General features: G+C 45.4%; 1 protein-coding gene across 2 annotated transcripts in view; it reads right to left on the bottom strand.

Annotated features, from left to right (window-relative positions):
* Positions 1-4,401: 4,401 nt before the first annotated feature.
* The window catches only part of LOC139155624 (uridine-cytidine kinase-like 1), a 74,588-nt gene continuing 53,594 nt past the window's right edge, over positions 4,402-25,395 (bottom strand). For both annotated transcript variants that reach the window (XM_070730828.1, XM_070730827.1), the window contains exons 9-15: positions 17,330-17,428; positions 15,698-15,791; positions 14,296-14,363; positions 12,933-13,056; positions 10,810-10,917; positions 9,567-9,723; positions 4,402-4,849 (exon numbers count right to left, since the gene is read on the bottom strand). In XM_070730828.1, the coding sequence (XP_070586929.1) occupies positions 4,773-4,849; positions 9,567-9,723; positions 10,810-10,917; positions 12,933-13,056; positions 14,296-14,363; positions 15,698-15,791; positions 17,330-17,428 (727 nt within the window). In that variant the 3' untranslated portion in view covers positions 4,402-4,772. The remainder of the gene's footprint in view (positions 4,850-9,566; positions 9,724-10,809; positions 10,918-12,932; positions 13,057-14,295; positions 14,364-15,697; positions 15,792-17,329; positions 17,429-25,395) is intronic.

The following is a 25,395-nucleotide window of genomic DNA, read 5'->3' as shown; positions in this document are numbered from 1 at the left end:
CTATCTATCATCTATCTATCTCTCCCTCCCTCCCTACCTATCTACCCACCCACCCATCCATCCACCCACCCACCCACTCATCCATCCTGTCTATCTATAATCTTTCTCAATCTATATCTACTATCTATCATCTATTTATAGCAGAATATGTCACAGGAAAGAAAATGGGGAGGAAATATATATAAACTTTCTGGTGCCACCCAAATGGGCCAGGGGGGTGGAGGAAGGGGGCTCACGAGTATGAGATAGCAGTTGGAAACTCACATTCGTTTACTCACTGAGCTGTGAAACTCAGGGGTCAACACTAAGTCACACTGAAAGCGAACAAAAGAAAATGGTACTTTTGCAGTTCAGTTTCTTGTTTCAGGCAGCCCATCCTGTTAAGCCAAAATGTTGGTTTGGTAGTTTCAGCCCTCAAGGTTCAACCTTGACAATTTGAAGATGTGTGGATTTCCAGCTCCCAGAACCCCCAAGATAGCATAGTGGACTTCAACTCCCACAATCTCCCAGCTATCATAGTGGACTTCTATTCCAAGAATCTCCCATGTAGCATAGTGGACTATAATTCCCACAATCTCCCAGCCATCATAGTGGACTATAATTCCCACAATCTCCCAGCTGTCTTAGTTGACTTCAATTCCCACAATCTCCAAGCTATCATAGTGTTGTGGTTCAGCCTGAGCCAGATCAAAGACCAGCTGCGTCTCTGCTGGCTCCATGCCCAGGGGAGGCTGAGAGTGGAGAGGAGAGTTCTTTGCAGTCAGACAGTGCAGACAGCAGTCACAAAAGTGAAGGTGATGCAAGGCCTGGGAGCCCTGGGGAGGGGCTATCTCAAGCAAGTAGCTGTGATTCCCTGGAGTCTCTGGATGATGACGCACAAGCTATCATTAGTATGCGGCAGAGACGCATAGCTCAAAGGAGAAATCAACTGCGTAGATATTATCAGCGTTGAATGAGGAACACCAGGGGGTTGGGTGTGGTCCTCATTAGCAGGGAAGGGTTTATAAGGCATGAGAACCATTCCGGCAGCATGGAGTGTTATCAAAGGGAAGTTGGTGTTATTTGCATTTTCTCTCAGCGTTTTTGTTCCTGGCTCATGGCCCAGCAACCTTGAAGATTGGTGGGAGGTGTGTGTCTGTTGGCTCAACAGCCTCGTCTTGGCATTAAGAATCCTGTGTTTCTGTATGAACAATTGCCTTCGTGTATCTATTTGGAGTTCCAGTGTTTTCCTGCTCTGTAAGGACATTTTCTGTTGGCTTCTTTTCTCTTTGCCATTATAAAACTGTGTTTGGATTCAACCGGTGTGTCTGGCTTATCTTTTTGGGTTGGTCATAGCTTCCGGAGTGACCTAGACAGAACACATAGAGGACTATAATTCCCACAATCTCCCAGCTATCATAGTCGACTATAATTCCCACAATCTCCCAGCTTTCTTAGTTGACTTCAATTCCCACAATCTCCAAGCTATCATAGAGGACTATAATTCCCACAATCTCCCAGCCATCATAGTAGACTATAATTCCCACAATCTCCCAGCTTTCATAATGGACTTCATTTCCCAGGTATCATGGTGGACTATAATTCCCAGAATCTCCCAGGTACCATAGTGGACTTAAACTCCTGGAATTCTTCAGCTGGCATGTGTAGATTTCAGCTCCCAGACTTTTAGTTCAAGGAATTCCCCAGCCAGCTTTGCACGGACTTCAACTCCCAGAAGGCCCCAGACTTCCAGCCTCACCCCCCTCCTTTTCTGCTGTGCTTAAAATGGTCTGAATAACCCTCCTTGCCTAAGTGAAATGCCTTTCTGTCCAAGCCACACTCCGCCTACACCAATTCTCTTTCGGGGGGGATTTTTTTTAACATTTTCCATTCTGGAGGCTTTGCTTTTCAGAGGCCTTTCAGCTGATTGTGGTTTCGGTCTCTCTCTTTCTCTTTCGGAGATCAAAGTGAGAGAGACGAGATTGGTATCTCGGCTTTGCTTGAATTCTCTCGCCGACTGGGTTTTTCTGGTCACTGTTAAGAGGAAAAGGCAAGGCGAGATTCGAACAGGGCGTCGTTCGCTGCTCCGGCCAGCAGCCACCCACACACTTTTTCCATTGCAACCGTCGGCACAGAGCTGTGTTAAAAGTTAAAAGAAAGCAAGGCACAAGCAGGCTTAATAGGAGAGGGATCTTGGAGTCTGTTTGGAACCCATATCGCATCTCAGACATCAACACCCTTGAAAATGTCCAAAGATACTTCACCAGAAGAGCCCTTCACTCCTCCACTCGAAACAGAATATCCTACAAAACTAGACTTACAATCCTGGGCCTGGAAAGTTTAGAACTAAGATGCCTTAAACAAGATCTAAGTATTGCCCACAAGATCATATGCTGCAACGTCCTGCCTGTCGGCGACTACTTCAGCTTCAACCACAACAATACAAGAACACACAACAGATTTAAACTTAATATTAATCACTCCAAACTTGACTGTAAAAAATATGACTTCAGTAACCGAGTTGTCGAAGCGTGGAACTCATTACCGGACTCCATAGTGTCATCCCCAAACCCCCAACACTTTACCCTTAGATTATCTACAGTTGACCTCTCCAGATTCCTAAGAGGTCAGTAAAGGGCGAGTACAAGTGCACTAGAGTGCCTTCCGTCCCCTGTCCTATTGCTCTCCTATATCTCCTATACCTTTCTTCTATTCCTATATCTCTTCTTCTATTCTTTCATTGATATGTTTTACTCCTATATCTTCTTTTCTATTCACTTTCCTATTAAAAAACACTCCCCTACTGAACCTTATTTAACCCTTTAACATATTTCAATATTTCGATCATGTCCCCCCTTTCCCTTCTGTCCTCCAGACTATACAGCTTGAGTTCATGAAGTCTTTCCTGATAAGTTTTAAGACCTTCCACCATTTTTGTAGCAGACATAGGAGATCTTGATCACAGCCTGAGAATAATAGAGAATTCTGCAGCATGCATAAAAGGGGAGGTTTGTGGAAGTGTTCCTTGCAGGAGTTATCGTTCGTGGTTTAACAGAGAAACAGAAACAGATCCAGAGTTTTCTCTAAACCAACATCCCTGCTTTCTTGGAGAAACCCAGCCTTCGAAAATTGTTTTTGTAGCTATTTCACAAATAGTGAGTAACCTTGCTTCAGTCCAGTTTGGAGACATTATTTACAAACCTTGAGGGTTTTGGGACATTTGTTATCGGCCTTGAAGATAACTCAGACTCTTTGGCAGTAAAGACACATTCTTTTGCTGTAATTGTGCTTCCCAGCCAACTTGTTTAATGAAATATATTCTTGTGTTTCTGAAACTCCAGTCTGTATGTTTTACTTTGACCTTAATTACTGCTCAGCTGTCACGCCAGGCAGAACAATAGCCACTGTTGGAAAACGTTCCCAAAACATCCAGATTTTGATCATGTAATGTCGCAATGGTAGAAAGTGTAAAAAAAAGAAGCCATCAGTCACATTTCTCAGTGTTGTTAAAACGGTCACTAAATAAATGGCTGTAAGTCAAGGGCTCCCGATGTGTTTGTTCATTTGTTGCTGGCAACGAATGACCTAAGTGCTAAAGCCCACTGCAACAATATTGCCAAAAAAGCTTCTAGAGTTGTTAACCTGATCCTACGCAGCTTCTGCTCAGGCAATCTCACACTACTCACAAGAGCCTACAAAACTTCTGCCAGACCCATCCTAGACTACTGCTCATCTGTCTGGAACCCATACCACATCTCAGACATCAACACCCTTGAAAATGTCCAAAGATATTTCACCAGAAGAGCCCTTCACTCCTCCACTCGAAACAGAATATCCTACAAAAATAGACTAACAATCCTGGGCCTAGAAAGCCTAGAACTATGGCGCCTAAAACACGATTTGAGTATTGCCCACAAGATCATATGCTGCAACGTCATACCGGTCAATGACTACTTCAGCTTCAACCGCAACAACAGAAGAGCACGCAACAGATTCAAACTTAATACGAACCGCTTCAAACTTGACTGTAAAAACTATGATTTCAACAATCGAGTTATCACAGCGTGGAACTCATTACCGGACTCAATTGTGTCAACCCCTAACCCCCAACACTTCTCCCTTAGACTCTCCACAATTGACCTCTCCAGGTTCCTAAGAGGCCAGTAAGGGGCGTACATAAGTGCACTGGTGTGCCTTTTGTCCCCTGTCCAATTGTCTTTCCTTTCTTTCACCTATCATATACTGTATATTCTCTTCCTTTCATATATCCTCTCCTCTAAGTTCACTTTACCCTTATATATATTAATACATGTCTATTTTTCTTCCTATGTATTTGTGTATTGGACAAACGAATAAATAAAATAAATAAAATAAATATAAAGCTATCCTGAGTAAAGAATAACAAGACACCAGAGTGAAATCTTCACAGTTTTGCCAAGGAAGTGGCGTTATTATTTTTTTTAATAAAATAAGTTATATTATTTCTCTTTAAAAATTAAAATAAACTGCTTCTGGACACAAAGACACTCGTGCATATTTTACAAAAACAAAACCACAGTCCGGAGCCGTTCTCTTACCCTGCCAACCCCCACCCACCCCACTCCTTAAAAAATACTCCTTCAACTTCGGGGGCAAAAACGAAGCAGGAGAAAATATGAGCATCTGCATTGCCAAAATATTCTTTTTTTTATAAGCGACTGGAGATTTACGGAGGAGTGCAATAAGGTGCTGGTCAAGGTCTGGGTTGCGGAATCTGCCACTCCTTCAGGGAAGTTTCTAGACATGAGACGCGGTCAAGTATCCAAGGTGTCTTCCTCGTCGCTCCAATTTGGCGGGGCGTCTGTGCCGAAGTAACGGTCTCCAAAATTTCCTAGAAAACAACAAGAGAGACCATGAGATTCAATGAAGCCTCTTGGGAATGAAAATAGACTGGGGGTGCGGGAACCGCACCCCCACACCGCCACATTCTATTTTGGGCCTAGTAGGCCTCCATGCAGCCTCCTGGGGGAAAAAATGAAAGTGCTCCATTTTGGGCCTAGTAGGCCTCCATGCAGCCTCCTGGGAGAGAAAACGAAAGTGCTCCATTTTGGGCCTAGTAGGCCTCCATGCAGCCTCCTGGGAGAGAAAACGAAAGCGCTCCATTTTGGGCCAAGTAGGCCTCCATGCAGCCTCCTGGGAGAGAGAACGAAAGTGCTCCATTTTGGGCCTAGTAGGCCTCCATGCAGCCTCCTGGGAGAGAGAACGAAAGCGCTCCATTTTGGGCCTAGTAGGCCTCCATGCAGCCTCCTGGGAGAGAGAACGAAAGCGCTCCATTTTGGGCCTAGTAGGCCTCCATGCAGCCTCCTGGGAGAGAGAACGAAAGCGCTCCATTTTGGGCCTAGTAGGCCTCCATGCAGCCTCCTGGGAGAGAAAACAAAAGCGCTCCATTTTGGGCCTAGTAGGCCTCCATGCAGCCTCCTGGGAGAGAGAATGAAAGCGCTCCATTTTGGGCCTACTAGGCCTCCATGCAGCCTCCTGGAAGAGAAAATGAAAGCCCTCCATTTTGGGCCTAGTAGCCCAATGCAGCCTCCTGGAAGAGAAAATGAAAACACTCCATTTTGGGCCTAGTAGGCCTCCATGCAGCCTCCTGGGAGAATGAAAGCATTCCATTTTGGGCCTAGTAGGCCTCCATGCAGCCTCCTGGAAGAGAAAATGAAAGTGCTCCATTTTGGGCCTAGTAGGCCTCCATGCAGCCTCCTGGGAGAGAGAATGAAAGCATTCTATTTTGGGCCTAGTAGGCCTCCATGCAGCCTCCTGGAAGAGAAAATGAAAGTGCTCCATTTTGGGCCTAGTAGGCCTCCATGCAGCCTCCTGGAAGAGAAAATGAAAACGCTGCATTTTGGGCCTAGTAGGCCTCCATGCAGCCTCCTGGGAGAGAGAATGAAAGCACTCCATTTTGGGCCTAGTAGGCCTCCATGCAGCCTCCTGGGAGAGAAAATGAAAGCACTCCATTTTGGGCCTAGTAGGCCTCCATGCAGCCTCCTGGGAGAGAAAATGAAAACGCTGCATTTTGGGCCTAGTAGGCCTCCTTCAGTTTCCTGGGAGCCAAAATGGATCATGTGGGGACTCCTGGAAGGGGCGCGGAGGGGAAGGTCAGTAATGGGCTGCTAGTTACACGGTCCAGTGTGTAGTCACGGTAGGAAATTCCGGGATGCGCATGCATCTGCACGTCCCCAATGCATACCTCTGCCCCCACGTGAGACTTGGCTTCTGCGCATTTGCAGTAAGTGAAATTTTGTATGAGGACGCTCGCGTGAGATTTTGGCAATTTTCACCTATTTTTTGCTTCTCTGTATGCGCAGAAGCAAAAATATCAGCGGAGTGTGGTCGGGCGGTAGGAAAAGCAAGTAGGATGCTTGGCTGCATAGCTAGAGGTATAACAAGCAGGAAGAAGGAGATTGTGATCCCCTTATATAGAGCGCTGGTGAGACCACATTTGGAATAATACTGTGTTCAGTTCTGGAGACCTCACCTACAAAAAGATATTGACAAAATTGAACGGGTACAAAGGGGCTACAAGAATGGTGGAAGGTCTTAAGCATAAAACGTATCAGGAAAGACTTAATGAACTCAATCTGTATAGTCTGGAGGACAGAAGGAAAAGGGGGGACATGATCGAAACATTTAAATATTTTAAAGGGTTAAATAAGGTTCAGGAGGGAAGTGTTTTTAATAGGAAAGTGAACACAAGAACAAGGGGACCCAATCTGAAGTTAGTTGGGGGAAAGATCAAAGGCAACATGAGAAAATATTATTTTACTGAAAGAGTAGTAGATCCTTGGAACAAACTTCCAGCAGACGTGGTTGGTAAATCCACAGTAACTGAATTTAAACATGCCTGGGATAAACATATATCCATTGTAAGATAAAATACAGGAAATAGTATAAGGGCAGACTAGATGGACCATGAAGTCTTTTTCTGCCATCAGTCTTCCATGTTTCTATGTTTCTAAATGGCCGAAACCTCACTCATGCGCGCATCCTCACACGAGATTTTGCTTGCAGAAGCCAAATCTCACACCGACGGGTTCTTGCACAACTGCCAGACATGCACACACCCGCGACGGTTGCGGAGGGCACACTGGTAGCGCCGAAGATGAGCGGCCCTTCACTAGGAAGGGTCAGCCAGCAATTTAACTACTGGTTTTCTTGAACGGGCCCGAATCGGCTGAATCCCACCATAGTTGCCAAGCCTCCAAATTTTGCTCACATGACTGCAGGGGGTGCTGCAATGGGCGTTAAGTGTGTAACAGTCATAAGTCACATTTTCTTAGTGCTATTGTCACTTCAAACAGTCACTAAATGAACCGTTGTAAGTTGAGGATGGCCTATATTTCTTTACACTCCGGCCAGCTTTTTTTCCTTAGATCAGTGATGGCAAACCTTTTTTCCCTTGGGTGCTGAAAGAGTGTGGGCGCACACTATTGCACATGAATGCCTACACTCATAATTCAATGCCTGGGGAGGGCACAAACTGCTTCCCTGCCCTTCTGGAGGCCTTCTGGAAGCCGAAAATGGCCTGTTTCTCAACTTCTGGTGGGCCCGGTAGGCTCATGTTTCACTCTCCCCAGGCTCCAAAGGCTTCCCTGGAGACAGGGGAAACATAGAAACAAAGAAGATTGACGGCAAAAAAAGACCTCATGGTCCATCTAGTCTGCCCTTATACTATTTCCTGTATTTTATCTTAGGATAGATCTATGTTTATCCCAGGCAGGTTTAAATTCAGTGACTGTGGATTTACCAACCACGTCTGCTGGAAGTTTATTCCAAGCATCTACGACTCTTTCAGTCAAATAATATTTCCTCACATTACTTCTGATCTTCCCCCCAACTAAACTCAGATTGTGTCCCCTTGTTCTAGTGTCCTATTAAAAACACTTTCCTCCTGAACCTTATTTAACCCTTTCACATATTTAAATGTTTCGATCATGTCCCCCCTTTTCCTTCTGTCCTCCAGACTCTACAGATTGAGTTCGTGAAGTCTTTCCTGATACGTTTGATGCTTAAGACCTTCCACCATTTTTGTAGCCTGTCTTTGGACCTGTTCAATTTTATCAATATATTTTTGTAGGTGAGGTCTCCAGAATTGAACACAGTATTGTGTTCAGGGAGGGTAAAAACGCCCTCCATCATCCCCTCAGAGGCACTTTGGAAGCCAGAAACCCCCTCCCACAGCCTCTGCATGAGCCAAAAATCACCTTGCCAGCACACACATAGATGGTCGCTCCCTTGTGGGGTGCCTCAGGGGTCGGTCCTATCCCCCCTACTATTTAATATCTACATGAAACTGCTGGGTGAGATCATCCAAGGGCATGGGGTGAGGTATCATCAATATGCAGATGATATCCAGCTTTACATCTCCACCCCATGTCCAGTCAACGAAGCGGTGGAAGTGATGTGCCGGTGCCTGGAGGCTGTTGGGGTCTGGATGGGTGTCAACAGACTCAAACTCAACCCGGATAAGACGGAGTGGCTGTGGGTTCTGCCTCCCAAGGAGAATTCCATCTGTCCTTCCATTACCCTGGGGGGGGGGGAATTATTGACCCCCTCAGAGAGGGTCCGCAACTTGGGCGTCCTCCTCGATCCACAGCTGACATTAGAGAACCATCTTTCAGGTGTGGCGAGGGGGGCGTTTGCCCAGGTTCGCCTGGTGTACCAGTTGCGGCCCTATTTGGACCGGGAGTCACTGCTCACAGTCATTCATACTCTCATCACCTCGAGGTTCGACTACTGTAATGCTCTCTACATGGGGCTACCTTTGAAAAGTGTTCGGAAACTTCAGATCGTGCAGAATGCAGCTGCGAGAGCAATCATGGGCTTTCCCAAATTTGCCCATGTTACTCCAACACTCCGCAGTCTGCATTGGTTGCCGATCGGTTTCCGGTCACAATTCAAAGTGTTGGTTATGACCTATAAAGCCCTTCATGGCATCGGACCAGAATATCTCCGGGACCGTCTTCTGCCGCACGAATCCCAGCGACCGGTTAGGTCCCACAGAGTTGGCCTTCTCTGGGTCCCGTCGACTCAACAATGTCGTTTGGCGGGTCCCAGGGGAAGAGCCTTCTCTGTGGCTGCCCCGACCCTCTAGAACCAACTCCCCCCGAATATCAGAGTTGCCCCCACCCTCCTTGCCTTTCGTAAGCTCCTCAAAACCCACCTCTGTCGTCAAGCATGGGGGAATTGAGACTTTCCCTTCCCCCTAGGCTTATAGAATTTATACATGGTATGTTTGTATGTATGATTGGTTCTTTAAATTGGGGGTTTTTTAGATTATTTTTAATATTAGATTTGTTTACATTGTCTTTTTATTGTTATTAGCCACCCCGAGTTTGCGGAGAGGGGCGGCATACAAATCTGAATAATAAAATAATAAATAAATAAATAAATGTTGGAGCTGAGCTAGGGCAACAGCTTGCGTGCCAGCAGGTATGGCTCCGTGTCCCACCTGTGCCACCTGTGCCATAGGTTCGCCGTCACTGCCTTAGATCCTCCCATCCGTCCGTGTCTTAGGACCATCATTATTTCACACCCCTGATGGAACCACTCACCAATACCGGGGATGATGCGGAAAAGTTCGTTCACTTCCTTGTCCACAGCCGTTGTGATGATCTTGACTTGCGGGAAGGCGTAAGCGACGGAGTGAACGCCCATCTCGGCCATCAGCAAGGACAGAAGAAAAATCTTATCCTCTGGAACCTCGTGATCCTAAAGGAAACCAAGAAGGAACTTCAGCCTCTCTTTCATTCCTAGCTTTACTTTCCGGTTTGCAGGCAGCAAGAGCCCTTAGGAGATCTTTCTCTCTATGGGCACACAGAGAATATATCTGCAGAATAAAACTCCATGTTGGAGACAAGGAAGGGCATCCGGGCAGCAAACACTCATTCAATTGCCCAGATTCCACCCCGCAAGGAATTAAGTATTGAGGAATCAATTCAATTCAATTCAATTTATTAGATTTGTATGCCGCCCCTCTCCGAAGACTTGTGGCGGCTCACAACAATAATAAAAACAATATTCCAGCGAAAACAAATTTAATATTAATCGCAAAAAAAGGATGAATAGGCTTAAAGACTTCATGGTGTTTTACAGTCCTCCCTAAGTGGTTTACAGAGTCAGCCTCTTGCCCCTAATAATAATAATTTCTATTATTTCTAATTCTATTCTATTCCATTCCATATTTTCTCTTCTCTTCTCTTCTCTTCTCTTCTCCTCTCCCCTTCCCTTCCATTCTATAGTAAGAATATAAGAACATAAGAAGAACCCTGCTGAATCAGGCCGAAGCCCATTGAGTCCAGCATTCTGTGCCACACAGTGACCCACCAATTGTCCATGGGGATCTTGAGCAGAAAGAGAAGGAAAAACCGTCTCTTTTCCTTGACCCCCAACAAATGGTACTCAAGGGAATCCTGCCTGCCTTAACCAACATAGAGGGGGCACATGGACATCCGTTTCAATAACCACCAAGACACTTGGCATCCATGAATCTGTCTAATCCTGCCTTGAAGCTATCCAGGCTGACAGCTGTCACGACCTCTTCTGGAAGTGAAATCCATAAACCAACAACCAACAATTCATTTAACAACTGTGATCAGAAAGATGGAATAGGGCAAAATTCACTTAACAACGGTTTTACTTAGCAACAGAATTTTTTTGGGCTCAGTACATCGAGGTCTACCTGTACTTTGGAACCCAAGTCATAAGCATCCCCCAACGGAAGTTCGTTCTAACGCTGAACGGCTGCTAACCAACCCGTTGTAAGTCAAGGACCACCCAAGTTCTCAATCCCCTTACCAGCAACACCCTCACGGCCATCATGGCTGCTGCGCCCGTGGAGACAGTGCAGTCCATCAAAATCACGTGGTCTTCACTGATGTCCTTTGGGAGTCTCAGGTAGTGTAGCTGGAAGGGAAGAGCAAGACCATTAGGGTGCAAGCAAGGGGTGGCCGAGAGATTTATTTAGGTATTTATTTATGTACAATTAGTCCTTGACTTATAGCAGCCCATTTAGTGACCGTTCAAAGTGACAACAGGACTGAAAAAAGTGATACATTGTTACAAAAGTGATACAAGTGGTACATTGCTCAACAGTAGGAACTGTGAGAGGGATCTTGGAGTCCAAGTGGACAACCATTTAAATAGGAGCCAGCCGTGTGCAGCAGCTGCCCAAAAAGCCGACACAGTTCTAGGCTGCATTAACAGAGGGAGAGAATCAAGATCACGTGAAGGGTTAATAACACTTTATAAGGTCTTGGTCAGGCCACACTTGGAATCCTGCGTTCAGTTTTGGTCACCACAATGCAAAACGGATGTTGAGACCACTGTACAGATGTGCCAGTGCTGGTGCCAATCCTCCCTGCCCCCTGCCCCAGCCGCCTCTGGCCTCCTCGTGCCCCTGGCCTCACGCCACTGCCCGCCCGATCCTCTTGCTTCTCCTCCACCTGCCACCTTGGGGCGTGGCTCCTCCCGCAGCGGTGGCGGCTGTGGCTTCTCCTCTTCCCCATTCGGCCACTAGCGAAGGGGCTCCGAGAGGAGCAGGGCAGGTGTTCCTGAAGTGCTCCCAGGCTATGAGAGGGTTTTCTCCGAGCGCTCCGGGAGTGCCCGCCCCTCCCCTCTCGAGTCGCAGCCCCTTTGCTCGGAGTGCTTTGCCCAAGCGCTTCCGATATTCCTTAAAATAAGAAAAACTTTCCACGACCTCCAGAGAAGAAAGGAAGAGAGAGAAAGAGGAAAAAAGAGAGACAGAGAGAGAGCAACAGACAGAGCGAGGTAGAGAGAGAAAGAGAGAAAGAGAGAAAAAGAAAGAGAGAAAGAGATAGCAAGAGAGAAAGAGAGAGAGAGCAACAGACAGAGCCAGAAAGAAAGAAAGAAAGAAAGAGGGAGAAAGTGAGAAAGAGAGAGAGAGAGCAAGAGGGGAGAGAGAGAGAGAGAGAGAGAAAAGAGAGAGAGATAGTTTTGTTTCATTATTAATTTCTTTTAATAAAAAAGAAGGGAATTTATTTATTTATTTATTTGTTTGTTTGTTTGTTTGTTTATTTATTTATATTTCTATGCCGCTCAGTCCCGAAGGGACTACCACTCAGACACTATATTTTTCCGCCCACACCGAAAAAAAAATTAGAGGGAACATTGGTTGAGACTCTGGAAAGAGTGCAGAGAAGAGCAACAAAGATGATTAGGGGACTAGAGGCTAAAACATATGAAGAACGGTTGCAGGAACTGGGCACGGCTAGTTTAATGAGAAGAAGGACCAAGGGAGACATGATAGCAGCCTTCCAATATCTCAGGGGTTGCCACAAAGAAGGAGGAGTCAAGCTGTTCTCCAAAGCATCTGAAGGTAGAACAAGAAGCAATGGGTGGAAACTAAGCAAGGAGAGAAGTAACTTAGAACTAAAGAGAAATTTCCTGACAGTGAGAACAATTAATCAGTGGAATGACTTGCCTCCAGAAGTTCTGAATGCTCCAACACTGGAAGTTTTAAAGAAGATGTTGGATAACCTGAAGTAGTATAGGGTTTCCTGCCTAAGCAGGGGGTTTGCACTAGAAGACCTCCAAGGTCCCTTCCAACTCTGTTGTTGTTATTGTTGTTGTTGTTGTTGTTGTTATTATTATTATTATTATTATTATTATTATTATTATTATTATGTCAATACAACACAGCAAATGAGATCACTATGCTGGATTTTGTATTATTATTATTATTATTATTATTATTATTATTATTATTATTATTATTATTATTATTATTGACTGAGCATTGCTGGCGGTGGAATTCTGGGACCTGAAGTCCACCTATCTTAAAGTTCCTAAGGTTTGTGGAAAGGTGAGAGGCTAAATCTAATAAATAAATAAAGCATGAACAACCGTTACAAAGGGGTCATAAATCATTCTTGGGCTTCCTCATCATTGGAGCCCTCTACCTCAGGTTCCCCTGTGTATCGATTCGTCTGAATGAGGATGGTGCCGATCCGGACATCCTTGCAAACGGCCCTGAGCGCTGGCTCCATGGTCTCCCCAGCCCTCAGAATGGAGGACCCCGGTGATCTGGAAGAGGGAAGGGGATCTTTTAACAGCATTTCGGAGAAGCAGATCCTCCTTGCTTGCCATCTTCTCTGGCTTAGGTAAAAGCTCAGAAAATGGGGTGGGTTTTTTCTTCTTTCTTTTGGCTTTGTTGTTATTATTATTATTATTTATTAGATTTGCATGCCGCCCTTCTCCGAAGACTCGGGGCGGATTACAAATCTAATAAACGATAATAATAATAATAATAATAATAATAATAATAATAATAATAATAACAACAAGCCAAAATAAAAAAAAACCACTCCATTCTCTCGGGTGGGCAAGCAACCTTTCCTCTATAGAACCCCAAAAGTGTCCATTTATATAAACAGTATGACATCTGTAGTTCATTGCTTACCTGAGACCCTCCCTCAATCTCATTATAATCCATCCCCTTCCTTCCCTCTCCCTTTCCTTCTCCCCTTCTGACTCTTCCTTCTCTTTCCTTCCTCCTTTCCTTCCTTTCCCTCCCTTTTCCCCTTCCCCCCCTCCCTCTCCCTTCCTTCTTCCCTTCCTTCTCTTCTTCCTTCCTTCTTCCCTTCCTCTCCCTCCCTTTCTCCCTTCCTCTCCTTCCCTTTCTCCCTTCCCTCTCTCCTTCCTTCCTTCCTTCCCTTCTCCCCTTTCCTCCCTCCCTCTTTTACTTCTCACCTCCCTTCCTCCTTTCCCTCCATTTCCCCCTTCCTTCCTTTCTATTTCCCATCTCCTTTCCATTTCCTTCCCTTCCCTTCCTTCCCCCATCTCACAATACAGTGACTTGGGGCAATGTTGAAAAACCAAATTTAAAACATATCAAATTAAATTAGCCCAGACATAACCCAGTGAATTCAGAGGTCTACACAGTCATAAAAATACAGTACTTAACATTATTTTCAAATCAATCTCTTTCTTTCTTTCTTTCTTTCTTTCTTTCTTTCTTTCTTTCTTTCTTTCCTCTCGCCCTCCCTTTTTACCCATAGACAACCACAAAGAAGAGGATACTGATATTATCAAATTCCTGATGGGAAGGAGCATTTTCATTACATTTCCTTTGCGTTTTCAATTTCTTCTCTGAATTTCTGCTGCCATTGCTCTAAAACCTTTAACAATTGCCCAAGGCTCCCTGGTCTTACAAAAATTAGACTGAACCTAAATTTTGTGCCAACAATCCATAAAAAAACCCCAACAACCATGTGCTAACAAATGGTCACACAATTTCTCTTCAAGACCTCTTGCTGGTGGGACTTACTTGCTTCCCACGGGTATGTACAACCTTCGTAGTCCTCGCCTTGCGGCGTTTCGACAGTGCAGCTCTGGAAACAAAAGGAGAAATGGCATAAATCAATTGTAAATATTTACTGATTTACTGTAAATAATCAAAAATATTTACTGACCCCTCACATCCTGGACACAAACTGTTTCAACTCCTACCCTCAAAACGTCGCTACAGAGCACTGTACAGCAAGACAACTAGACACAAGAACAGTTTTTCCCCGAACGCCATCACTCTGCTAAACAAATAATTCCCTCAACACTGTCAGACTTTCTACTAAATCTGCACTTCTATTACTACTATTTTTTTCTCATCATTCCTATCACCCATTTCCTCCCACTTAGGACTCTTGCTTGTATCCTAAGGTTTTTATTAATATTGATTGTTTCTTCATTGCTTATTTAACCCCTATGACAATCATTAAGTGGTTGTACCTTATGATTCTTGACAAATGTATCTTTTTCTTTTATGTACACTGAGAGCATCTGCACCAAGGCAAATTCCTTGTGTGTCCAATCACACTTGGCCAATAAAGAATTCTATTCTATTCTATTCTATTCTATTCTAAATACTATTGAAAATGTCCAAAGATATTTCACCAGAAGAGCCCTTCACTCCTCCACTCGAAACAGAATATCCTACGAAAATAGACTAACAATCCTGGGTCTAGAAAGCTTAGAACTACGACGCCTAAAACACGATTTAAATATTGCCCACAAGATCATATGCTGCAATGTCCTACCGATCAATGACTACTTCAGCTTCAACCACAACAACACAAGAGCACGCAACAGATTCAAACTTAATATTAACCGCTCCAAACTTGACTGTAAAAAATATGATTTTAACAATCGAGTTGTCGAAGCGTGGAACTCATTACAGGACTCAATAGTGTCAACCCCTAACCCCCAACATTTCTCCCTTAGACTCTCCACGATTGACCTCTCCAGGTTCCTAAGAGGTCAGTAAGGGGCGTACATAAGTGCACTAGTGTGCCTGTCCAATTGTCTTTCCTTTATCTCATATATCATATATATTTTCTTCCTTTCATATATCTTCTCCTCTATTTTTACATATTATCTTTACATACAGTACTTCATGTCTATTCTCTTCCATATGTATTGTGTATTGGACAAATGAATAAATAAATAAAAAATAAAAGTAAAAATATTTGAGTATCCCTCTTGCAATTAATACTATTGAGCCAGGTACCACCTATTCTATACCTGTGCATTTGGTCTTTCTTGCCTAAGAGTAACACTTTATTTTTCTCACCACTGAATTGCATTTTGCTGGGTTAAGGCCCAGTATGTTTAATGATGTTCAGGTCTCCATCCTTAAAACCAACTTGTCTCTCTCTCATGAGTTACTTACCTGGAAGGGCAGAAAGGATAAGGCGTGTTCAATGAGAAGGCGCATTAGCCGTTTGGAGTAGAAAATAAACTCATCCCGGCTTGTCTCTTTGTTTCTGGAAAGAAAATTTTAAAAAAAGGATGAGACATAAAATGGGTGTAACGGTGTGTGAGAATGAATTTGGGAGACAGGGAGAAGACAGGCTCCCTATGAAATTAAGAGATTAAGATTAAGAGCAGGGGTGTTAAACTCTAGGTCCAGTAGCCGGATTTGGCCCACGGGATGCTTAGATCTGGCCCTTCCAAGCTCCGTTTTAGAAACATAGAAGATTGACGGCAGAAAAAGACCTCATGGTCCATCTAGTCTGCCCTTATACTATTTCCTGTATTTTATCTTACAATGGATATATGTTTATCCCAGGCATGTTTAAATTCACTTACTGTGGATTTACCAACCACGTCTGCTGGAAGTTTGTTCCAAGCATCTACTACTCTTTCAGTCAAATAATATTTTCTCACGTTGCTTCTGATCTTTCCCCCAACTGACCTCAGATTGTGTCCCCTTGTTCTTGTGTTTACTTTCCTATTAAAAACACTTCCCTCCTGAACCTTATTTAACCCTTTAACATATTTAAATGTTTCGATCATGTCCCCCCTTTCCCTTCTGTCCTCCAGACTATACAGATTGAGCTCATTAAGTCTTTCCTGGTAAGGTTTATGTTTAGACCTTCCACCATTTTTGTAGCCCGTTCAATTTGATCAATATCTTTTTGTAGGTGAGCCTCCGTGGGGCCTCTCTAGGACTCTCCTGGGAGGAAACAGGGCCGGAAAAGAGGAGGAACCCTCCTTGGGGCCTCTCTAGGAATCTCCTGGGAGGAAACAGGGCCGGAAAAGGTGGGGAGAAGCCTCCATGGGGCCTCTCTAGGACTCCTGGGAGGAAACAGGGCCGGGAAAGGCGGGGAGAAGCCTCCATGGGGCCTCTTTAGGACTCCTGGGAGGAAACATGGCCGGAAAAGGTGGAGAGAAGCCTCCATGGGGCCTCTCTAGGACTCCTGGGAGGAAACAAGGCCGGGAAAGGCGGGGAGAAGCCTCCATGGGGCCTCTCTAGGACTCCTGGGAGGAAACATGGCCGGAAAAGGTGGAGAGAAGCCTCCATGGGGCCTCTCTAGGACTCCTGGGAGGAAACAGGGCCGGGAAAGGCGGGGAGAAGCCTCCATGGGGCCTCTCTAGGACTCCTGGGAGGAAACAAGGCCGGGAAAGGTGGGGAGAAGCCTCCATGGGGCCTCTCTAGGACTCCTGGGAGGAAACAGGGCCGGGAAAGGTGGGGAGAAGCCTCCATGGGGCCTCTCTAGGACTCCTGGGAGGAAACACGGCTGGAAAAGGCAGGAGAAGCCTCCGTGGGGCCTCTCTAGGAATCTCCTGGGAGGAAACAGGGTGTCCACCCTCCCTGTGGTTTCCCCAATCACACACATTATTTGCTTTTACATTGATTCCTATGTGAAAAATTGTTTCTTCTTACAAACTTTTCTACTTAAGAACCTGGTCACGGAACGAATCAAGTTCGTAAGTAGAGGCACCACTGTATAGCAGAGTAGAAGGAGGGAGACTAAGGAGAGGGTGGACATTTGCAACAGCTCGGAGGTCAAGCACTCACCTGATGATGGTGTGCATCCCCCTGACCTGCGGTGTGTTCTTCAGGACGCTGAGGGTCTTGGGTAGGGGGTGGCACTGGTGAGCCGAAGCCAGCGCCGCCCTGCAAAGGAAGGAGAAATACGGGTCAACTTGAAGATAGATCTCCCCGAGGTCTCCTTTTCCCCATCCAAACTAACCATACAGAATTCCGGCCATGTTTCCTGGACCATCCAAAGGAAAAGTCTCAGTCCCTTCTTTGAGTTAAGTACAGGTATAACTCTGGCATTGCACCCAGGTTTAAGCATTAGGCATCCGACGTTGCTCCGTGTCGTACATTTTGAAAGGTTCAGGGGTGAATTGTGGGATCCTTGCTCTTCTCTGAGCTTTCTTGGAGACCTTTCATGACCTGACTAGGTGACATCATCGGGGCTAGAAGGGAGGGTGTGTGTGTGTGTGGAGTGTGGAGGAGGAGAAAGAGAAGTGGGGAGGAGAGGAAGGAAGACTGTGGGACCCTTGATGCTCCCTGAGGTTGGTGGTTCCCTTGAAGACGTTTCATGACTCAGCTAGGTAACATATGTGCTAGGAAGAAGTGCAGGGTGGAGAAGAGGAGGAGGAGAAGGGGAAGAGGGGAAGGAGAAGAAGGAGGAGGAGGAGAAGGAGGAGGAGGAGGAGAGGGGGAGAAGGAAAAGGAGGAGAAAAAGAGAAGGTGGAGAAGAGGAGGAAGAGAAGGAGGAGGAAGAGAAGAGGAGGAGAATGGAAAGAAGAGGAGGAGGAGGAAGAGGAGGAGAAGGAGAAGAGGAGGAGAAAAGGAGGAAGAGAAGAGGAGGAGGAGGATCAGAGGAGGAGGACAAGAAGGAGAAAAAGAGGAGGAGGAGAGGGGGAGAAGGAAAAGGAGGAGAAAAAGAGAAGGAGGAGGAGAGGAGGAAGAGAAAAGGAGGAGGTGGAAAAAGAGGAGGAGAAGAGGAAGAGAATGAGAAGGATCAGAGGAGAAGGAAAAGGAGGAGAAAAAGAGAAGGTGGAGAAGAGGAGGAGGAGAAAAGGAGGAAGAGAAGAGGAGGAGAATGGGAAGAGAGGAGGAAGAGGAGGAGAAGGAGAAGAGGAGGAGAAAAGGAGGAAGAGGAGGAGGAGGATCAGAGGAGGAGGACAAGAAGGAGAAAAAGAGGAGGAGAGGGGGAGAAGGAAAAGGAGGAGAAAAAGAGAAGGAGGAGGAGAGAAGGAAGAGAAAAGGAGGAGGTGGAAAAGAGGAGGAGAAGAGGAAGAGAATGAGAAGGATCAGAGGAGAAGGAAAAGGAGGAGAAAAAGAGAAGGTGGAGAAGAGGAGGAGGAGAAAAGGAGGAAGAGAAGAGGAGGAGAATGGGAAGAAGAGGAGGAAGAGGAGGAGGAGAAGAGGAGGAGAAAAGGAGGAAGAGAAGAAGAGGAGGAAAAAAGGAGGAAGAGGAGGAGGAGGATCAGAGGAGGACAAGAAGGAGAAAAAGAGGAGGAGAGGGGGAGAAGGAAAAGGAGGAGAAAAAGAGGAGGAGGAGAGGAGGAAGAGAAAAGGAGGAGGTGGAAAAGAGGAGAAGAGGAAGAGAATGAGAAGGATCAGAGGAGAAGGAAAAGGAGGAGAAAAAGAGAAGGTGGAGAAGAGGAGGAGGAGAAAAGGAGGAAGAGAAGAGGAGGAGAATGGGAAGAAGAGGAGGAAGAGGAGGAGAAGAGGAGGAGAAAAGGAGGAAGAGAAGAAGAGGAGGAAAAAAGGAGGAAGAGGAGGAGGAGGATCAGAGGAGGAGGACAAGAAGGAGAAAAAGAGGAGGAGGAGAGGGGGAGAAGGAAAAGGAGAAGAAAAGGAAAAGGAAAAGGAGGAGGAGGAGGAGGAGGAGGATCGCGAAGCTGTTTCTGCACCTTTTTTGCCCACGGAATTGCCATATTCTGGACAGTTTTCCCCCAAAATTTTGACTCCTTGGTGCTCTCTGAAGTTGGTCATTATCTTGCAGCTTTTCATGACCCAACTAGGTAACATCATCAGTGCTAGAAGGGAGTGGGGTTTGCAGAGAAGAGGAGGAGTTCTTTGTGATCCCCGAGGTTGCTGTTTCTCTTGGAGATCAGTGCACTAATAAATGATGCTACATTACGTCGCTGGCTCATGAAATGTCTACAAGAAAAAAACCCCAAGTACGGAAAATCTTAAATTTTGGGGAGAAATCAAGACTCAGCTCTCCCGAAGAGGGCAATTCCGAGGCCACGAGGTGGAGAAACATTTTGATGAGAACGACGGTGACGCAATTCAGACTGCCAATAATTATAACAGGGAAGGGAGACAGACGGAGCGACAGAGGAGAGGATTGGCCAGGCGTCTGGAAAGAATTTATTCTGATTTTTATTCTGATACTGCCACCTTATCCTGTCTCCAAGGAGGTTACCGGGAATCGAACCGGGAGAACGAAACGGGTCAGCCACCCGGCCAATTCTGTGTGGTTGGTTGGGCTGGGCTGAAGGACACCCGCCGATTCCTTCCGCACCCTCCAACCCCAAACTTTGCAAGACAAAGAGGATGCTGTTTTTGAAGGGCGCCCACACCAACGAAAGCAGATGTGTCCCAAAAGCCAGACTGGTTTCAAAGCGACAAGCAGGGAGACAGACGGACGGACAGATAGACATCCCAACAATGTGGATTCATCGGGAGCCCAAATAAGTTTGTAAAATTCTCTGAAAGCATCAGCGTGTAACAAGGGGAATTGGATCTGCTTCTTGGTCCATTTGGCGTCACTGGTTTCAAATTATCTCATGGCCGGCTGGGGGGATTCTGGGAGTTGAAGTCCAGACATATTAAAGTTGCCCAACTTGAGAAAAAAAACAGTTGTGTAGATCAGTGTTTCCCAACCTTGGCCACTTGAAGATATCTGGACTTCAACTCCCAGAATTCCCCAGCCAGCATTCGCTGGCTGGGGAATTCTGGGAGTTGAAGTCCAGATATCTTCAAGTGGCCAAGGTTGGGAAACACTGGTGTAGGTAATATTTTCTGGCTGGGGAATACCTCATTGTGGCCAGTAAGGGCCCACAGAGTCGGCCTTCTCCAGGTCCCGTCCGCCAAACAATGTCGGTTGGCTGGACCTCGGGGAAGAGCCTTCTCTGTGGTGGCTCCGACCCTGTGGAATCAACTGCCCCCCAGAAATTCCTCCCTACCAATTTTCTGGAAAGCCATTAAGACCTGGCTTTTCTGGCAGGCCTGGAATTAGGATTGACTGCTGTGTGTGTATGGTTCTTTTAAAAGCTATTATTTATCGTTATTATTGATTTTGTTATGTATTTGTGATTGTATTTTAATATTATTGTATTTATCACATTTGTTAGCCGGTCTGAGTCCGCTTTGGAATGAGCGGCATATAAATACAACAAATTAATTAATTAATTAGCAATAGCAATAAAGCTTAGACTTACAGGGGATGGACATAAAAATGGAAACAATTGACTTTTTGGCATCATAATGTTTGAACATGTTCAAATCAATCAAAACTTGACATTTAAAAAAAAAAAAATCTGTTATTTGATATGTTTTTTTTAAACTACCTTTTTTTTCAGAAATTTAAGGAAATTGGTTATAACCTTCTAGAAATGGCAGACTTCTCAGACTTTCAAAGAGGCCAAATTGTTGGTGTTCGAATGGCAGGCGCTAGTGTCACAGAAAGTGCCCGAATGTTTGGCGTTTCAAGAGGTCATGTCTCAAAAGTCATGACTGCTTTTGAAAGAGAAGGGAAAAGGTCCTCAGCCAAGCACAGGTCTGGTCGAAAGTCGAAGTTGTCTGAGAGAGACCGTCGGACTCTAAAGCAAATTGTTAGAGCGGATCGCAAGACCACAGCTCCTAAAATGACTGCAGAGCTCAATGGACACGTACAGAGCCCAGTTTTCACAAAAACTGTTCGAAGGGAGCATCACAAATCTGGATTCCACGGCAGAGCTGCAAGGTGTTTCCATTATTTTGTCCACCACCTGTATCTACCACTTCATAGTACTTTTACAGCCCTCTCTAAGCGGTTAAAAGAACCAGCCTCTTGCCCCCAACAATCTGGATCCTCATTTGACCCACCTCGGAAGGAAGGAAGGCTGAGTCAACCTTGAGCCGGTGGTGAGATTTGAACTGCTGAACTACAGCTGGCAGTTAGCTGAAATAGCCTGCAGTCCCGTACTCTAACCACTGCGCCACCCCGGCTCTTGAAGTCCATACATCTTACAGTTGAAAAACACCGGTATAGACCAGTTATGGTGAAACTTGAGTGCTGGAAAGGTTGTGTGGAAACGTCATGCGCACACACACATATGGGTTTTGCCTCCCAAGGACAATCCCATCTGTCAGTCCATCACCCTGGGGGGGGGGATTATTGACCCCCTCGGAGAGGGTCCGCAACTTGGGCGTCCTCCTCGATCCACAGCTCACATTAGAAAACCATCTTTCAGCTGTGGCGAGGGGGGCGTTTGCCCAGGTTCACCTGGTGCATCAGTTACAGCCCTATTTGGACTGGGACTCACTGCTCACAGTCACTCATGCCCTCATCACCTCGAGGCTCGACTACTGTAATGCTCGCTACATGGGGCTACCTTTGAAGAGTGTTCGGTAACTTCAGATCGTGCAGAATGCAGCTGCGAGAGCAGTCATGGGCTTCCCCAGGTATGCCCATGTTACACCAACACTCCGCAGTCTGCATTGGTTGCCGATCAGTTTCCGGTCACAATTCAAAGTGTTGGTTATGACCTAGAAAGCCCTTCATGGCATCGGACCAGAATATCTCCGGGACTGCCTTCTTCTGCACCAATCCCAGTGACCGATTAGGTCCCACAGAGTTGGCCTTCTCTGGGTCCCGTCAACTAAACAATGTCGGTTGGCGGGCCCCAGGGGAAGAGCCTTCTCTGTGGCGGCCCCGACTCTCTGGAACCAGCTCCCCCCAGAGATTAGAACTGCCCCTACCCTCCTTGCCTTTCGTAAACTCCTCAAAACCCACCTTTGTCGTCAGGCATGGGGGAACTGAGATATCTCCCCCGGGCCTATACAATTTATGTATGGTATGTTTGTATGTATGTCTACTTAAAAATGGGGTTTTAAAAATATTTTAAATGGTAAATTATTAGATTTGTCATGAACTGTTTTATTGTGTTGTGAGCTGCCCCGAGTCTACGGAAAGGGGCGGCATACAAATCTAATAAATAATAATAATAATAATAATAATAATAATAATAATAATAATAATAATAATATCGGTGCCATGCTCTGGAAAAAAAAACTTCCCGGGTTCTAGCGCACATGCGCGCCCAATGTTCATCTGGCCCAGTGTGCATGGCCAGCTTTTGGTATTGCTTCACACATGAAGTGACCGTGCTCCAGAAAAGCTGAACTTCCAGGTTCTAGCATGCATGCATGTTCGATGATGGGCTGGCTGATGCGCATGCGCACACCAATTTTTGCCACTTCCACACGCACAAAGGACAGCTGATCGTCGTGTGCAAATGCACACCACAAATCCCGTAGACAAGCCAGCAGGATTTATTTATTTATTTATTCGATTTTTATGCCGCCCTTCTCCTTAGACTCAGGGTGGCTTACAACATGTTAGCAATGTATATGTTGTTTGCTTTTTAAAATATGATAGGGTTTTATGTGCTTTTTAATATTAGATTTGTTTTCGCTGGAATATTGTTTTTATTATTGTTGTGAGCCTCCCCGAGTCTTCGGAGAGGGGCGGCATACAAATCTAATAAATTGAATTGAATTGAATTGAATCCTAGATCTGTGATGGCAAGCCTATGGCACAGGTGATACACGGGTCCATATTGGAGGACACATGGGATGTTTGCTTGTTTGTTTATTTATTCATTCATTTTTTCTTTCTTTTTTTCATTCATTCATTCATTCTTTCATTCATTCATTCATTCATTCATTCTTTCATTCGATTTTTATGCCGCCCTTCTCCTTAGACTCAGGGTGGCTTACAACATGTTAGCAATAGCACTTTTTAACAGAGCCAGGCTATGGCCCCCACAGTTTGGGTCCTCATTTGACCCACCTCGGGAGGATGGAAGGCTGAGTCAACCTTGAGCCAGTGATGAGATTTGAACTGCTGACCTTCAGATCTACAGTCAGCTTCAGTGGCCTGCAGTACAGCACTCTACCTGCTGCACCACCTCGGCTCTTTGGCCATGCGTGTCAAGGATTAGCTCAATCCTAGGCGATATTCCCTTACATTGCCATATAAGGTAAACGAAGGTTGTAAGCATCTTAAACAGTAATGAATGCTGATTCATAGGGAGTAACTTGCAACCTGATTGGACCAGAGCATTATAAAATGTAAAGCACCTTTACAATAGATGTGGTTGTGGTGTTTTGGGTGGTTGTTAGTTGGTTGGCTGAAGCAGTTTGAGCATGAGTTAGGTATTGAGTTACAGCTGTGGTGTTGATACGGAGAAATTTGGATTGGTTTAGTATCTAACATGTAAGAAAGCTTTACTTACTATAAATAGAAGACTAAGACAGAGGATATTTTGCTTGCACTGAAGAGTAAAACTATTTACTACTTTTTTTTCTATAAAAGTGTCTTTGTTATTTATCTGAACTGGTTCATGAATTGCCACCCTATAAATTCTGGGATCTAGACAAGTCCTATCCATCTGCTGCGTATTGTAGTATATCCAGACAACGTGTGCCATAGGTTCACCACCACTGCTATAGAAACATAGAAACATAGAAGACTGACGGCAGAAAAAGACCTCATGGTCCATCTAGTCTGCCCTTATACTATTTCCTGTATTTTATCTTAGGATGGATGGATGTTTATCCCAGGCATGTTTGAATTCAGTTATTGTGGATTTACCAACCACATCTGCTGGAAGTTTGTTCCAAGGATCTACTCTTTCAGTGAAATAATATTTTCTCACGTTGCTTTTGATCTTTCCCCCAACTAACTTCAGATTGTGCCCCCTTGTTCTTGTGTTCACTTTCCTATTAAAAACACTTCCCTCCTGGACCTTATTTAACCCTTTAACACATTTAAATGTTTCGATCATGTCCCCCCTTTTCCTTCTGTCCTCCAGACTATACAGATTGAGTTCATGAAGTCTTTCCTGATACGTTGTATGCTTAAGACCTTCCACCATTCTTGTAGCCCGTCTTTGGACCCGTTCAATTTTGTCAATATCTTTTTGTAGGTGAGGTCTCCAGAACTGAACACAGTACTCCAAATGGGGTATCACCAGCACTCTATATAACTCTATATATATAGACACTCAATTAACACACCAAATTACTTAATTTGGCTCTTTTTTTATTTCCATTAAAAAATATACTTGAAGAGTCCCTATAACAGTGATGGTGAACCTATGGCACATGTGCCACAGAGGGCACACGAAGCCATACCCGAGGGAACGTGAGGCCTTGCCCTACGTCAGCTCCAGCGCACATGTGTGGGCTGGTTGGTTGATTTTCGTCCTTCTTTTCTACCATTTTGGCTCTCCTCAGGGTTCAGGAAAGTCTCCTGAACCCTGGACATGGTGAAAACCGGCCCAACGGCCTACTGGAAGTATGGAGTGAGGCCTGTGAACATGCGTGCGGGGAGTGTGGGGGGGCATGTGCGTATGTGCAGGGGCATTGTGGGCTTGGGCACATGCACAGGGGGAGAGCAGTGCACCCGAGCCAAACAAGATTCACCATCACTGCCCTACAACATGAAGTTTCACCTCACAAAAAGCCTTCCGTTTTCAAGAGACAGAACAGGGCCCAACTACATGTTATATTTCTCTGTGAAGGGATCACACCCTTAAAAACAACAAGGCTGCTAGGCAGCCTCCATTGTCTTCTACTGAATTCCACCATCTTGAATTACCTCAGAAACAGACCTGCGTCTGAGGCCACCTAAGATGGAGGCTATCCGGAATGGAAGCAATGACTTGGGTTTCTTCTCCTTTCCAGCCCTGTTAATGGACCTTCAGAGGTCCATGGGGACAATGTAACCATGGTGGAATCACCTCATGACGTTGATATGGTCAAGTTAATCAAGTTAGCTCCAGAGCAGTGAAGGGCTGCCGTTGCCGGCGCTACCGGTATGTTTCTGGTGGCCGCTGCAGGTGTAC

The sequence above is a fragment of the Erythrolamprus reginae genome, unplaced genomic scaffold (assembly GCF_031021105.1).
Source record: "Erythrolamprus reginae isolate rEryReg1 unplaced genomic scaffold, rEryReg1.hap1 H_34, whole genome shotgun sequence".
In the NCBI taxonomy this organism is placed as follows: domain Eukaryota; kingdom Metazoa; phylum Chordata; class Lepidosauria; order Squamata; family Dipsadidae; genus Erythrolamprus; species Erythrolamprus reginae.
The sequence above is the reverse complement of the archived record's forward strand: the minus strand, read 5'-3'. Positions and strand labels throughout refer to the sequence as shown.